The 14,081-nt window shown below is 35.2% G+C and overlaps 1 protein-coding gene across 1 annotated transcript in view; it reads right to left on the bottom strand.

Annotated features, from left to right (window-relative positions):
* The window catches only part of Fsip2 (fibrous sheath interacting protein 2), a 74,141-nt gene that overhangs the window by 4,523 nt on the left and 55,537 nt on the right, over positions 1-14,081 (bottom strand). The window contains exons 17-19 of the mRNA XM_063259410.1: positions 11,784-12,248; positions 9,792-9,889; positions 1,534-1,580 (exon numbers count right to left, since the gene is read on the bottom strand). Of these exons, the coding sequence (XP_063115480.1) occupies positions 1,534-1,580; positions 9,792-9,889; positions 11,784-12,248 (610 nt within the window). The remainder of the gene's footprint in view (positions 1-1,533; positions 1,581-9,791; positions 9,890-11,783; positions 12,249-14,081) is intronic.

Here is a 14,081-nt window from a genome sequence, read left to right as displayed (position 1 = left end):
AGAAGGGCCCTAGAATGCGGGGGCGTATCCTGGATCTTGATCTATAAAGTAACAAAAAGGGTTTTGCAGGGAAAAGCACATTGTATAACTTGGTAGCTACATCTTTATGCAAAACCATTCATTCACTCTGCATGAACTTTATACCCTAATAAGAAATTACCCCTGAAGATGGTTCCTGAGGGCCCTTCCAATTCTTATAACCTTTGTACACCCCTAAGTAAAAGCAGACTAAAACGTCTGTTTGTTTAGTGACAGGTCAGCTTGAGCATTTAATGGGTACCTCAGTATCAGCACCCCAAGTGTATCCCATGTACCATTCCACCTCCTGAGTTCCTACGACGGTCCCCTAGCTCCCCACGTGCCTTTGGTGCATCACACGCTAATGGCCTGTTTTGGGCTGTGGGAAACACAGCTGTGAAAGACACAAATCCCCACTTCATGGAGCTTACAATCTAGAGAGATGGTCAAAGTCAAACAACTGAGAAGTGTCAGGGAACAAAGGAGAGGGACAGGGAGAGCCACGACGGGAAATAACTATAGTCTCAGAGAGAGTGAGGCCTCAGAAGAGGCCGCTCTGAAAAGTTCCATCTGCGGGAAGGTCTTCGAGTGAGGAATGAGCAATGAAGACCGAGATGGGAAAGCTACAGGGGCAGCGGCAGGTGTAAAGGTCCCCAATGCTCAGGATGTACGATGGACAGCAAGGAAGTCGGTGAGAGGCCAGCACTGTCTGCGGCTCCTGCCTGGTCTGACCGCTCACTATTTCCTAGTGCTGAAACAGTGTCTGTTGTGATTCCTACAGCTGTGGCACATTCTGGGAATCTGTGCACACGCACCGCTGTTCTCTGAATTATGTGTATAACTCTATGGATCATCTTAATGAAAGTGACTTTCATTGTCAAGCCAGGAACATATTTCTTTTGAAAAATAGTCATGATGAAACGCGGTTTGAGTTTCCAGAACATACGACAGTCTACGTTTTTCACGTACTGTCATTGTTAGAGTCACACTTGTCCTCTTCGCTTCGAATAGAGGATTAACATTTCCTAACGGATATTCTAAGGAGCCAATAAAAATAAGTACTTAAAGAAAAGAAGGTCCTTCTTAGATTGGTTTAGTTTTCAAAAGCCTTTTGTATACTTCAGTAGGGCCGAAATATGGAGCACAGAAGAACAGCTTTTGGAAGAAACAATGATAATCCAAGATAATGGGTTCTGCCCCATACTCAAACTAGCAAGACAATATGCCCTATTTTTGTCTCACAAAGTGTTATAATGTCTACAATACACAACATTTGATATTGAATACATTAATAAAGTATGAATAGCAATGCAGACAAGGCAAAGTATTTTGCCTATTTTGACACCTGAGTGATGTGATACTGATCAGTTTCCAACAGTACACAAACCGCAAGGAAAAAATAGAATTAATTTCAAATCTGACATCTAAAAATTTATCAAAGGACAAAACTAAGTTACCAAAGTAGCAAGTAAAGTTCCATTTATATATTTTCTAAAACTGAGAAAAATATCCAACCTTTCAATATCTTTGGGCTTGAAATTGCATTTGAATCTTCTTCCTCACTGAAACAAAAGAAACAAGATATGATTTTTCTATTTTTGTAATTAATAGATGAACAAATCACTTGCAAGGCAGAAGTGTAATCAGTCATTCTTCATATAGAAGCAAATCTGCGATACAGTATTGCTGAAGTTTCAAACATCTGAAAATGATTTCAGCGCTGCTGTTTCTGACTTTAAATCTGTGATGAACTACACATCGGATTCACCAGCTTAACCACTGTAAGCGTCCGGTCTGGAAGAGGAAGTATATTCACACTGTTGTGCAACAACCCATGCCTACGATGCACCTCAGGAACATTTTCATCTTCCCTGCTTGACACTGCAACAGCTAAGCATTCATCACCCGTTTTCCTGTCTGCTCAGCTACTGGAAGCCACTATTCTACTTTCTATCTCTGTGAGTTTCACTACTGGGGACATTATAAAAATAGAATCATGCAGTTTCTGACCATTTGTGACTGACATTGCAATTTGCATAATGCCACAAGGTTTTGTGCATGTTGTAGCACGTGTTACACGTTCCTTTCGTATTAAGACTGGATCATAATATCTTGAGTACATATGACATATTTTGCTTATCTATTTTTCCTTTGAATTCACTTGGGTTGCTTCCACTGTTTTTAGTGAATGATGCTACTATGAATATAAGTAGGGATATAAATACCCATTGCAGTCTCTGATTTCAGTTCTTCTGAATATATGCTCAGAAGTGAAAATACGGTATTGGACGTTATGCTAATCCAATGCCTAATTTCTTGAGGCAGCCACAGTGTTTTCTGCAGTTTTTGCACCATTTTATATTCATATCTTCAGTGCATGAAGGTTCCAGTTTCTTTACATCCTCAACTAAAGTTTATTTTCTTTCTCTCTTTTTCTTTCCTTGCTCCTCTGTGTTTCTTCCCCATGCTAACGCAATGAGTTTAGAAGAGTCTTTCCTTGTGGTTCCCATATGCATTTTCCTGGTAAATAGTGAGGTTAGTCATCTCTGGAGAATTTTTTATTCAAGTTGCTTGTACAATTTTTTTTTGCACTCAGGTTGTTCCTGATGCTCTTTTTGCAACATCTTTATATTTCAATATCAGTCCCTTAAAAGATATATGATTTGAAAATATTTTCTCTCACTCCGTGTGTTGACTTTTCAGGTTGTTGACAGGGTTCTTTGAAACACAGAAATTTTTAATTTTGATGAAATAAAACTGCCTGGCTTTTTTTTTTTTTTTTTGGATGCACTTTTGGTGTCACATACAAAAAAGTTATTGCCAAATCCAATGTCATCAACTTTTCTTCTACAGCTTTTTAAAAAGTTGTTAGCCTGATGCTTGAATATTTGATTCAGTTACATATAATTTAATATGATATCAAAGTAATAGTCCAACTTTATCTTTGTTCCTATTGTTTGTTGTTTTGTATTTTGATATATAATTTTTCCTAGCACCATTTGTTGAAAAGCCCATCTTTTTCCCATCAAATAGTTCTGGTACCCTTGTCAAAAATACTTGAGCATATACTGAAAGGTTTACCTCTGAGGTGTTTACTACATCTGTACTGCATTTTTTGTGAACTCGTTTTTTTTTGTTGTTGTTCTTGTTGTTGTTGTTGTTAAGTTTTAAAATCAGGAAGTGAGAGATCTCCAATGTTATTTTTCAAGATTCTTTGGCTTTTAAGGGTCTCTTGATTTTCCAATAAACTTTACAATAAATATTTCTCTTTGTAAAACTAGTTATTTTGGGGGTGAAAGAATTTCTTTGATTCTGTAAACCACTCAGGACAGACCTGGCCCTGGAACAATATTAAATTCTCCAATCTACTTATTTGTGGCCTCTTAATTTCTAGCGTGTAAGTATTTTGCTTGGTTTCTAAAGTTCATTCTTAATACTTTGTTCTGGTAGAAAGTAATGTACGTGGATATATATATATATATATATATATATATATGTATATACACACATATATATGAAATTTATGTATATTAAATTTAGTACCTTGCTATTTTGCTAACTTCTTTTATTAGTTCTCATAAGATTTGGAAGGACACTTTAGGATTCTTCTTATAAAATCTTATAATCTGCAAATCACACCATCTGTGTACATTTTATTCTCCTCCTCCCTCTTTGAATGCCCTTTTCTTTTCTGACTTTTAAATAAAGCCAGTATGAACTGCAACAAAACAGAATCTCAGTGTAGATTATACTATATTTCCCTGATAGCCAAAGATGCTGAATTGTTTTCATGTACTTAGTGGGTCATTTGTACTTCTTCATTTGAAAAATATCTATGCATCTCATTCTACCATTGGGCATATTTTGTTATTTTGGGCATTTTGGAATGTTTTTGAGTTCCTTATATATTTGACATAATAATCTTCTGTCACAAGAATAGATGGCAAAAATCTTTTTATAGTCTATAGGTTGGCTCATTACTTTCTTAATTGCCTTGGGCTTCTCAATATAACACAACATTATTTGCTGATTCTTGGTATTAATTCTTGTGCAATTAGGGTTTTTTTCCAGTAAATACTTGCCTGCTTAGGTCTTCAGTTGTTTCCCATATTTCATATACTAGCACATTCAATATTTCTGTTTTTATATCTAGGTCATTTGTGCTTTATGTTTTAATGTACCTTAAAAGCCTCATGTGCTCATAGGTGGGACTTTTGAGAGGTGACTTGATCAGGGGGGAATGAGTATCACTTTGGAGCTGATGAGTTTATTCCTGAATGTGTTATTGGGAAGTGTGGTATAGTCAGAAGAGGTGGGTCACTGGGGGCATGGCCTGAAAGGGTGCATTTCCCCCCTCCTTGCTTGGCCTTTTCTCGTCTCCTGTCCTCTTTCCCCCCATCTGACTCTCTTCCTGCCTCTTCTGCTATGCTGTCTTCAAAACCATCCTGACATGAAGCAAGGGGACTGTGGATTGAAACCTCTACAAACTGTGAACCCAAATATACCTCTTCTCATTTAAATCATGACTTTTGCGTAATCATTTTGATTTGCTGTTAGCACAGGATAGTATGTAGGGATCCAGATTCATTCTTCCTCAAGTGAGTAACCCGTTTTCCCAGCACCACTGGTTAAAGACGTCATCTTTTCCCAGCAATTGTTTTTGTAACAGATCAGATGGATGACAGTGTGTAGGGCTGCTTATGTGTCCTCCTAGTATGTTGTACTGGTCTGCATGTCTATTTTTTGGGACAATAATATGATGAATTTATTAGTATAGCTTTGTAATCTAACTTGAATTTTTGAACTGTAATACACTCTGCTTTGTTTATGGTCAATTTAGCTATTCTAGGTTTCCGTTAGCTCATACAAATTCGAGATTTTGTTCTACTTCCATAAAACATAATGATGGCAGTTAGATTGAGATTACATTCAATCAGTATATAATTTGTAGTAAGTAGTCATTTGATAATATCAATTCTACATATCTAAGAACATGAGACTCCTTCCATTTTCTCATGTCTTTTTCAATCTGTTTCTTCCAAGTACTTGATATTTTATTATAGGTTTTTTTTTTTTTTCACTTTTTTAGGTTGATTCTTAGGTATTTAGTTGTTTTTTTTTTTTTTTTTTTTTTTTTGCTACATGATTGGAACTGGGATGCCAATTTCTTTCATGGTAGGTTCTTTATTGGTGGTTTATAGAAATGCTCTTTGTTTTTTGTATGTGTTGATTATGTATGCTGCTACCTTGCTGAACTTCTTTACTAGCTCTAAGGGTTTTCTTCTGCAGCTTTTTGAATTTTCAGTGAAAAGGAACTTATTGTCTGCAGTTAAATATAGTGAGATGCCTTCCTTTCTTATCCATATCACTTTTATTTCTCTCTCTTCCCTGACTGCTGTGGCTAAACTTTTGAGTATTCTACTGAACAGTAGAATGAAAATAACGATGTTTGGTTTGTTCTTGCTTTTATAAGAAATTCTTTCACTTTTTCCCATGTTGTATGACGCTATCAGTTTGTCACAATGCCTTTTATTAGTCTGATGTAAGGTTTTTCAATACCTAATTTTGTCAGGGATTTTTTATAATGAATGTATGTGGGATTCTCTCCAAGATTTTTCCTACAGCTATTCAGATGGTCATATAATTATTTCCCCTAATGTTACTTAATGGGGTACTATATTTATTGATTATGTATGTGGTACACACTTGCAACTCTAGGATGAAGATAAATTCATCATAACTCATATTCTTTTTAATTGTTTATTCAATTCTGTTCACACTAGGTGCTAATACTGAGACATATTTATCAATTTTCATCATTTTATTATTTCTTTGGTTCTGATTCTTTTGTATTTTCTTTTTGTTTAACTACTCAATTAAATGTACTCTCTTTTTGAAACCCTTTTTTGATATTAGCTTCATGGTCTATCTTTAGAATTCTCTTGAATTAGTGGTCATGAATTTTGTTAGGTACTCTTTGTCATGAGAGATTTTTATTTTTCCATCCATTTTGAAGAATAATTTTGTAATATATAATAATGTAGTTTATCAATTGCTTCCTTTCAGAACTTGAAAAGCTTCACTCCATGCCCTTCTGGCTTTTAAGCATGATTTGTTGTGGGAAGAGTTTTTCTGAGCATGTCTATTTGGAGTTATATATGCTCCATTTACCATGGTGAGCATTTCAATTCCTAGACTTGGAAAGTTCTCTTCAGTGATTCTGAGATATAAAATTTTTATAAATTTAGTTTCTGTCTTAGTTACTTTCTTTGTTGCTGGGACAAAATATCTAACACCTACAAATTTAAGCAAGGGAAGATTTACTTCAGTTTACACTGTAGAAGTTTTAGTCCTTGCATTCTTGGCAGCATGGCTGAAGGGGTCTGGGAGGAATGTTACTCACCCCAAAGCAGCCAGGAAGCAGAGAGGAGGAAGGAGGCTAAGAGAAGGGAGACACAACTTTCCAGGGCATGCCCACAGATACCTGGATCTTTTGACCACAGCACACCTCTTAACAGAACACTCAGCTATCGTGCTTCCATAATCAAATCACCTTCCTAATAGACAAGGCTTTGGAGCTCCACTGTAGATCCACAGGATAGCATTCCTCCCCTGGTTCCCAAAAGACACACGCAAATCTATTCAGGAAAAATCCACTCAGCCCATCTCTAGGAGCTGCCAAATTTGAACAGTTCAGCATTGCTTAAAATTCTAAATCTGAAGCCTCCTTTCTCCTTCTGAGAAAAGTTTTGGCTGTGAGTCCTTATGAAAATTAAACATTCTAACATACGACAACAGGTAAACATTCCTGCCCCAAAAGGGAGGTAAAAAGGGTGTAGAATGCAGCAGGACCAAAGCAAGACCAAAACACAGGAAGGCATTCATTAAATCTTCTAGCACCATGTCTAGCTTCCAGGGAAAGCTGTGGTGAGATAGAAATTCTAATGGGCTTAGGTAACTCCACCCCTATACGGCTGCTGGTGGTTGTAGCCTTCATGATTTCTCTCATGGGCTAGGATATGCTTAATTGTTATGGCTTTCCTCAGACATTTCATGTTTCTGGCTTTTGCAATTTTCTGGAGATCATACTTTCAATCTTACTTTCACAGCTTTATGCATTTTCAGAGGCCTGGTCTAACAGTCCTTCTTCTGAAATCTGGTTGGAAGATCTTCTGACCCCTTAGCTCTTGCATTGTGCATGCCTGTACCATGTGAATGACAGCAAGGACTTCTGACAGCTTGCACAGTATCCAGGTCCCCTTAAGTCATGGTTGATGAAGCCTCTAAGAACCTGGATAACAGCACTATGAACTAAATCCTGGGGAATCAGTTTCTTAGTCAATCCTCCTCAAGCACTGTGCTATGTGACTCTCTTCACAAAATTTAGCTTTGTACCTTTGAGCCTACAAATTAAAGAGTCTCCCTGATTCTTTAAAATGCCTTAAAAACCATTTTCTTATTTTCCTGATTGAAAGTACTTGATTTTGCTTGAGTACTAATCTTTCAGCAGTCAAGCTTTCCTCTGCTCCATCTTTGTGTGCACTCTCTTCTGACAAAACTGAAAATGTTCTAAATGGTCATTTTGCTCCTTATTTTCACTATATACCTACCTAAAATCCACCAAAAATAGCCATATCACACCCTAAATGTTGGGCTGCCTTGAACCAAGTTAGCCCACTGTTCTTAGTATCATCAGACTTCTGCAAAGTCTCAGGACATGAGAAAAATACAGACAAATTTTCTGCCAGAGAACAATTAATATAGGTTGCCAGTTCAATTTTCAGTGAAGTCTTTGCTCCCATCTTTGGACTCCTAGCCTGGTCCTTATTGTCTGTCTTTTTATGAATGTAGTATTCTTCTGAGCCCTAAGCTGAAATTCCTGTTAAGCTCAGTTCACAACATTCTAATGCTTCTCTCTAGTTGGCATCTCCAACATTTTCCAAACTCCTTCTAGGAACCAGTTCCAAAAAGTTTCTGAAAAACATGATCCATATCACAGCAATGATCCCTCTTCTGGTATAAAATCTGTCTTAGTCACGTTGTGCATTGCTGGGATAAAATATCCAACACCTGTATTCTTTTTAGAAGGTGAAGAGCTTTATGTGGCTCATATCTTAGATACATCAGTCCCTGTGTCCGCAGCAGCATGATAGAATGGCCTGAGTAGAGTAGAGCAGCTCACATCATGACAGCCAGCAAGTAGAGAAGGTTAAGAAAGGAGATGGATATTGAGATATATGCTTCCGGGTTATGGCCTCAGTGACCCACCTCTTCTGACCAGTCCCCTGTGAACATCAAGTCAGATATAGTACACCAAAATTCAATCACATTCCAAAAACTTGAAGCTTTGAAGGCTATTTTTGATTAAAACCATGAATTTTCTTTTTGCAGTTCTTCTTGATATCTGTAATTTTTAGGTTTATTCCTTTAGAGTCATCTGGGACCTCTTTAATTAATCTCTCATGGTTTACTGTTTATAGTATCACTATCTACATTTTAGTCTTCAAATCCTGATGTTTTCTCCTTTGATTGTTTGTATTTACATCCATGGTTTTGAACTTTATTTTTTATTTCCAAAATTTTTGTGTGATTGCTTTTTGAAATCGCTATAATTTACTAAAGTGTTCATTCATGTCTTTGTGTCTTCTTTAATCTCATTTATCAGCTTTTTAAATAGAGACATTCAACTATTTATATCTTCTTTGAGCTCACTGAACATCCCATTATTTGCCTGACACATCACTTGATCTCTTTAAATATTTTAGAATTTGTTTTGTAAAATCTTTATCTGAAAATTGCTTCCTTTCAGTGCCACAGAGGGCAGTTTATGGATAGTTAAGACTATTTGGAAATATCTTTCTGCTTTATTTTCCCATATTTCTAGAGTCTGTGTACTAGAAGTTGAAGATCAATTACAAAAAGCTCTGTCAATACTGTGGAATCTCCATATTCAATGGTTCTTTCTTTGTTGTATAACCTTGGGCTTGCCTATGCTTTAGTATTGATTCACCTATTCAATGTCTTAGGATCAGTTCAGTTGTATCAACATCTACAGAACTAACTATGTATCAACATTTAACTAGCAACTTGTTTTAACAAATGCACATTTTATGTAATAACTAAAGATGACAATGGATTAGTACTGATAAAAAGTAGGTTACAATGTGTATGAGAAAAGGAAAAAGAAAGAAGAAAAATGTTCAGAAAGAAGTAAAGAAAAGAGATAATAGAAGAAGAAAGAAAAAAAGATAGGACTTTTAATATCCAGAGCAGTAGAAAGAGGGCTTGAGAGCATATTTGCAGGGTTGGAAGGAGAAAGAAAAGAGGAGCAGGTACAATTAGAGATCGAGGGAAGCTAAGAAGGTTGGAAATACTTAATATCCTGGTAGAAAATTTTTGTTTGAAACACGATATACAGCTCTTGCGTATGGTCAATCTGACATGCCTATGTATGATATCATATATACAAAAGCAATGATTAACTTTTATTTGGAATTTTAAATATATCATATATATTCTTAGGAAGAAATATGGGAAAAATAAAAGTAAAAAATAACAAAACTATGCCTTGCTTATAAGTACTTACAACATGCAAAAGAGAAGGAATACTTGAGGGGTTGTCATAAGTGAAGAGGAGCCAGAGACGGTGGAATGGCAGGGAAGAGATGGTCTGAGGCTGAACACATACACTGTTACAGCTTTACCAGGCACCTCATTCTTCTCAGAAGTGCTACACTCAGAGTTCTACGTTTGTATTGCTTTATTTCATTTACCTGGAAGATGATAAGAGATCTTCTTGGTTGTAGGAAGATGTACTCATAATTCTGTGTATGAAGTGGTGTGTTGGTTCAGTAGCAACATTTTCTTCTTTCTGCAGATTTGAAAATCAGGCATTACACAAAGTAGTAATACAAAGTATGTACTTTTTTCAAAAATTTTATTTAAAAGGAAAAAGAAAAAACAAAACAAAACAAGCGGTATAAGGGTACAAGAAATACAGAACTACAAAAACAAAAACAAAAAACCAGTAAGAAATCACCAGTTCATAGATTACACATTATCATCCTAGAGACAGTTGCTCAAGTCACAGTATCAAAGCATACAAAGTGAACATTCAAACAGAGAGACTGCAAACAGTTGTGTTCAATGATCCAACCAAAAACATTAATGTGGTCATCTATTTAACACCCTTAAACACACTTGCAGTTGTATCCTTTAGAGCACTTTTCCCCCTCTGTTTTACAACAAAATTTACACATTTTGGCTATTATTACTCCTTAGTTCTTATTACTTTTTTTTGGAAGAGAATAAAGTCAAATATGGCAAAACAAAGCTGTCAGTCAAAACCAAGGATAGACATAGCGCAAGATGTAAAAACAGAGTACAAGGTTATCAACAATGGTTACCATAATGCCTCTTGCTTCCTTAAAAAAATTGTCTATCTTATTAGGTATTATAAAGTTGAACAAAACAGTAGAGAACAAGACCAATAAAACCTAAACATTGTAAACATTATAGGACTTCCAAAGGAGATAATAAACCAGAATGGGCATCTTAGTGAATCTTATTGCTCATGTTATTAGATTTTTTGCAGTCTAACCCATACTTTAATGAAAGAAAGTTTCAGAGATTACTTTAAAGATGAATGAACTCTGCAGTTCTAATTGAAATGTCTTTTCTAATGTAGTTCTTTTGAGATGATCAGTTAAGGTATTCTAAATTATGAAACTGAATTTTGAATAGATTTTTAAGCATAAACTTAGTAAAATGTTTGAAGAAAATAATTTTCTATTTCTAAACTTCACATATCTTTTCATCATACTTTACTAAGTTTAAAAATAAGAACAACAGAGATATAACTAAACAATTTGGAAACTTACAAGTTCAATCACAACACATAGTCTGGTCTATATGTTGGGAAAATACATGAACCAGAATTAAGTAAAGTTATATCTGTTTGTTTACTCTAGTTCTTCTCAGTTTTTGTGTTAACCTGAGAATCACATCAAGTGAATGATCAGTTCAAAGCTGTCTCATCAGGGAATCCAAATTATATATTCTACAAAAATAGGAACAGAACATATTTTCAGACAAGGATAAACCCAAAAGCCACTAAAGCCCAGAGTGTCCTCTGAGGTTTTGGAGCCTTTAAGAAGAACTGCTCAGGACAGTGAGAGAGGAAGTGTAATGTTAAAATCATTTCAATAAGATGGCAGACCATTATTTAAGAAAAATACTTAGCTATGCAATGTGTCCAAAGATTGCAGCCTATTAAGACTACAATCTCATTAGGACACACATCTAATATCCCTTCCTCCCTCTTTTAAGTTATTTCTATCTTTCTTTTGTACTATGGTGGTTGTTCGGCAATAATGTCAATTTCTACGGACTTTCAAAACTTTTTCTTAACTTAACCAGCTTTAAGATCCCACCCCTTTGTATGAGACTCTAAGTAATGTTCAATGAGCAGCCCAAATATAAAATGGCTGGAATATGTAATTTTAAGTAATTACCTTATATTTCTCTTAATTGGATTCCATTTTCTATTTTCCCTTCAACTTTTCACTTATCTGGGTTTCTTAGCATTATCTTCATTCCCTTAGTTGAGTTTCATAAGTGTATCTTATTTTACATACTTTATAAATATTTAGAGCCTTAGGAGGACAAATAATGTATTTTGATATCTCTTTCTGCCTAACCAAGGTATATTGTTACATACACTTTGTGAAATTCTCTACTCTTTTTTGTCAGTGGCAGTCACTTACCTTCTGATGTGACGTTTTATTTGTGGAAGCAGGTGTTTCAGTCAAGACTGTGGAGGTAGTCATGCTGCACTCACCAGCAATTCTGCTAAGTTGTGTCTTGATGGGTTCTGTTTGGTTTGAGGTTCCTCGCACACCCTGAGCATCTGAGGTGGATGTGGACTGAGAGCGGCTTGTGGTGGCTGTTGGTATAGAAGAAATACCTCTTCTTTGCATCAGCTTCATGACTCCTTTGACTTCATCTTCAGACAGTTCTCCTATGGTCCTTAGTCCAAAATACTCTCCTAAAACAACTTCATTTTCATCATACATTGTATCACCTTCAGTAAAAGCCTCTTCATCTTCCTGATAAATATCATGAGCCACTAACCGAATGATGAGGTCTTTTCTGTTTTGGACATCTTTTAGAAGCTCTACTTTGGAGATATCAGGCTTTCTTATATTTTGAAATGAATTTCTGCAAACAGCCTGAAATTGAAGGTGCAATGAATATTAAACAGGAACACTTCAATCACTTTTCCTCTATGACCATTATGAGACAGTTATTTTCTTATGATTTGCTCAATTTAAGTAAAATCTTAAAAGGCCATTGAATGATATATCAGTAGTATTTTTGAAAAAGACACAAAAAACATAATTTTCTGATACTTAGCATTTTTCACATTCATATTATATTGCAAAATCAACTTTAATATGGATTCTATTTTGCTTAAACTTTATATTTTTTTGAAAATAACTGTATTAGTGAAATTTTGTGATAGAAGCAGATAACAGCATTTTTAATCCTAAGAATTTAATCATAGAGAAATTTAAATATATATATATATATATATATATATATTTTTTTTTTTTTATGAAAATAAGTAAGATGTTTCCTGATTGTCATTTATAAAAATGAGTAGCCAAATGTGTGGAATCTGAGTTTTTACTTCATAACTTTTCACTCTTGATCTTTCACAAATATTGCCCAAGACATTCTTGAAAGCATAAATCTTCATGTCTTCTCATTTCCCTGGTCAAATAGTCACTTCCATCTTCAATGTTAAAGAAGCATCAAAGACAAAACTCATAACTAAATAACAGAAGTGCCCAATCCTTAATGGCTTTAACCATGTATCAGAACCTGAGCACTTAATAATTTTAGACTCAATCTTCCTTTGTGACTTTGCAAGATAGCTTTTTAGATAATGATGGCTTATGGTATTTCCTCTGTGGAAACAAATTATTCATAGTAATTCTTTTAAAAGATCCAAACAATAAACTTTGATTATCCATTATAGTATAGAAAACAATGATCTAGAAATTCTGAAACTCCCCATGGCTTTGGCATTTTTATGGCATTATTTTTACTATGCAAATGTCTGAAAAGTTGAGAATTTGTAGTATTTCAGAGCAGAGAATAAATTCTCAGGAAAAGTAAAAAGTGTGCAGACTAGCATTTAATCTTTTTCTCTTTTTGTCTTTTACTTGTGTTTGCCTTTGTTAAGAGCAAACCACACTTGTATGCAGGTTTCTGCATGAATTTTATACGCCTAACTGACTTACCTGTGGCAGCTGCTTCCCTCTCCCCATTACTAAGTTTGCTTTTCTTGCCCTTAAAAAGACACAGGTGATTGTTCTTGTTGAGAAGCTCACTTCCTGTTTCCCATATGCTTCACAAAAATCTTTACAAGATACTACAAATTCTATCTAGCAGTAGGATTTGTTACAAACAATTCTATAACTTACAACTGATTTTGAGTAATTGTGTTCTATAACATTTTCACAACAATTTTACTTCCAAGTAATTATTTATATATAATTGAATACCACTAAACTTATGCCAGTGTAATGGCAACCTAGAGGAAAGAGGAATTTTAAAGCTGGAAGGCACCATCATCATTGTATGGTCCAAAACACTAAAGATAAAGATTACTAAAGGAGGCTCAGTTCACACCAATCTCAGTATCTGAGTTTTACAATATAAAGTAATTAACCTATGTATGTATGTTAAAGTAATTAACGTATGTATGAGTCTTGAGACTTAGTTCAATGGGATGCATGACAGTGCTTGAAAAGATTCATTCCTGGGTTATCTTCTGAGGAACATGGTTGGGGAACACTCTGTTTAGGCCATCTCCAGGCCACCAACTGTCCCTCTCAGCACACACTGACCACTCAGCAAAAGCCCATCACCAACAGGAGATGCTTTAAAATAAAAATTAACATGAGTAATGGATTACTATTACTTGGTAGGTGGGCCAGATGATTTTGTTTTCTTCACTCGTGGTTTTCTAAGAAACAAAATAATTTTTGACATTT

This window comes from Cavia porcellus, unplaced genomic scaffold (genome assembly GCF_034190915.1).
Source record: "Cavia porcellus strain 051 isolate PalLab524CR breed Dunkin Hartley unplaced genomic scaffold, mCavPor4.1 scaffold_12, whole genome shotgun sequence".
In the NCBI taxonomy this organism is placed as follows: domain Eukaryota; kingdom Metazoa; phylum Chordata; class Mammalia; order Rodentia; family Caviidae; genus Cavia; species Cavia porcellus.
The sequence above is the reverse complement of the archived record's forward strand: the minus strand, read 5'-3'. Positions and strand labels throughout refer to the sequence as shown.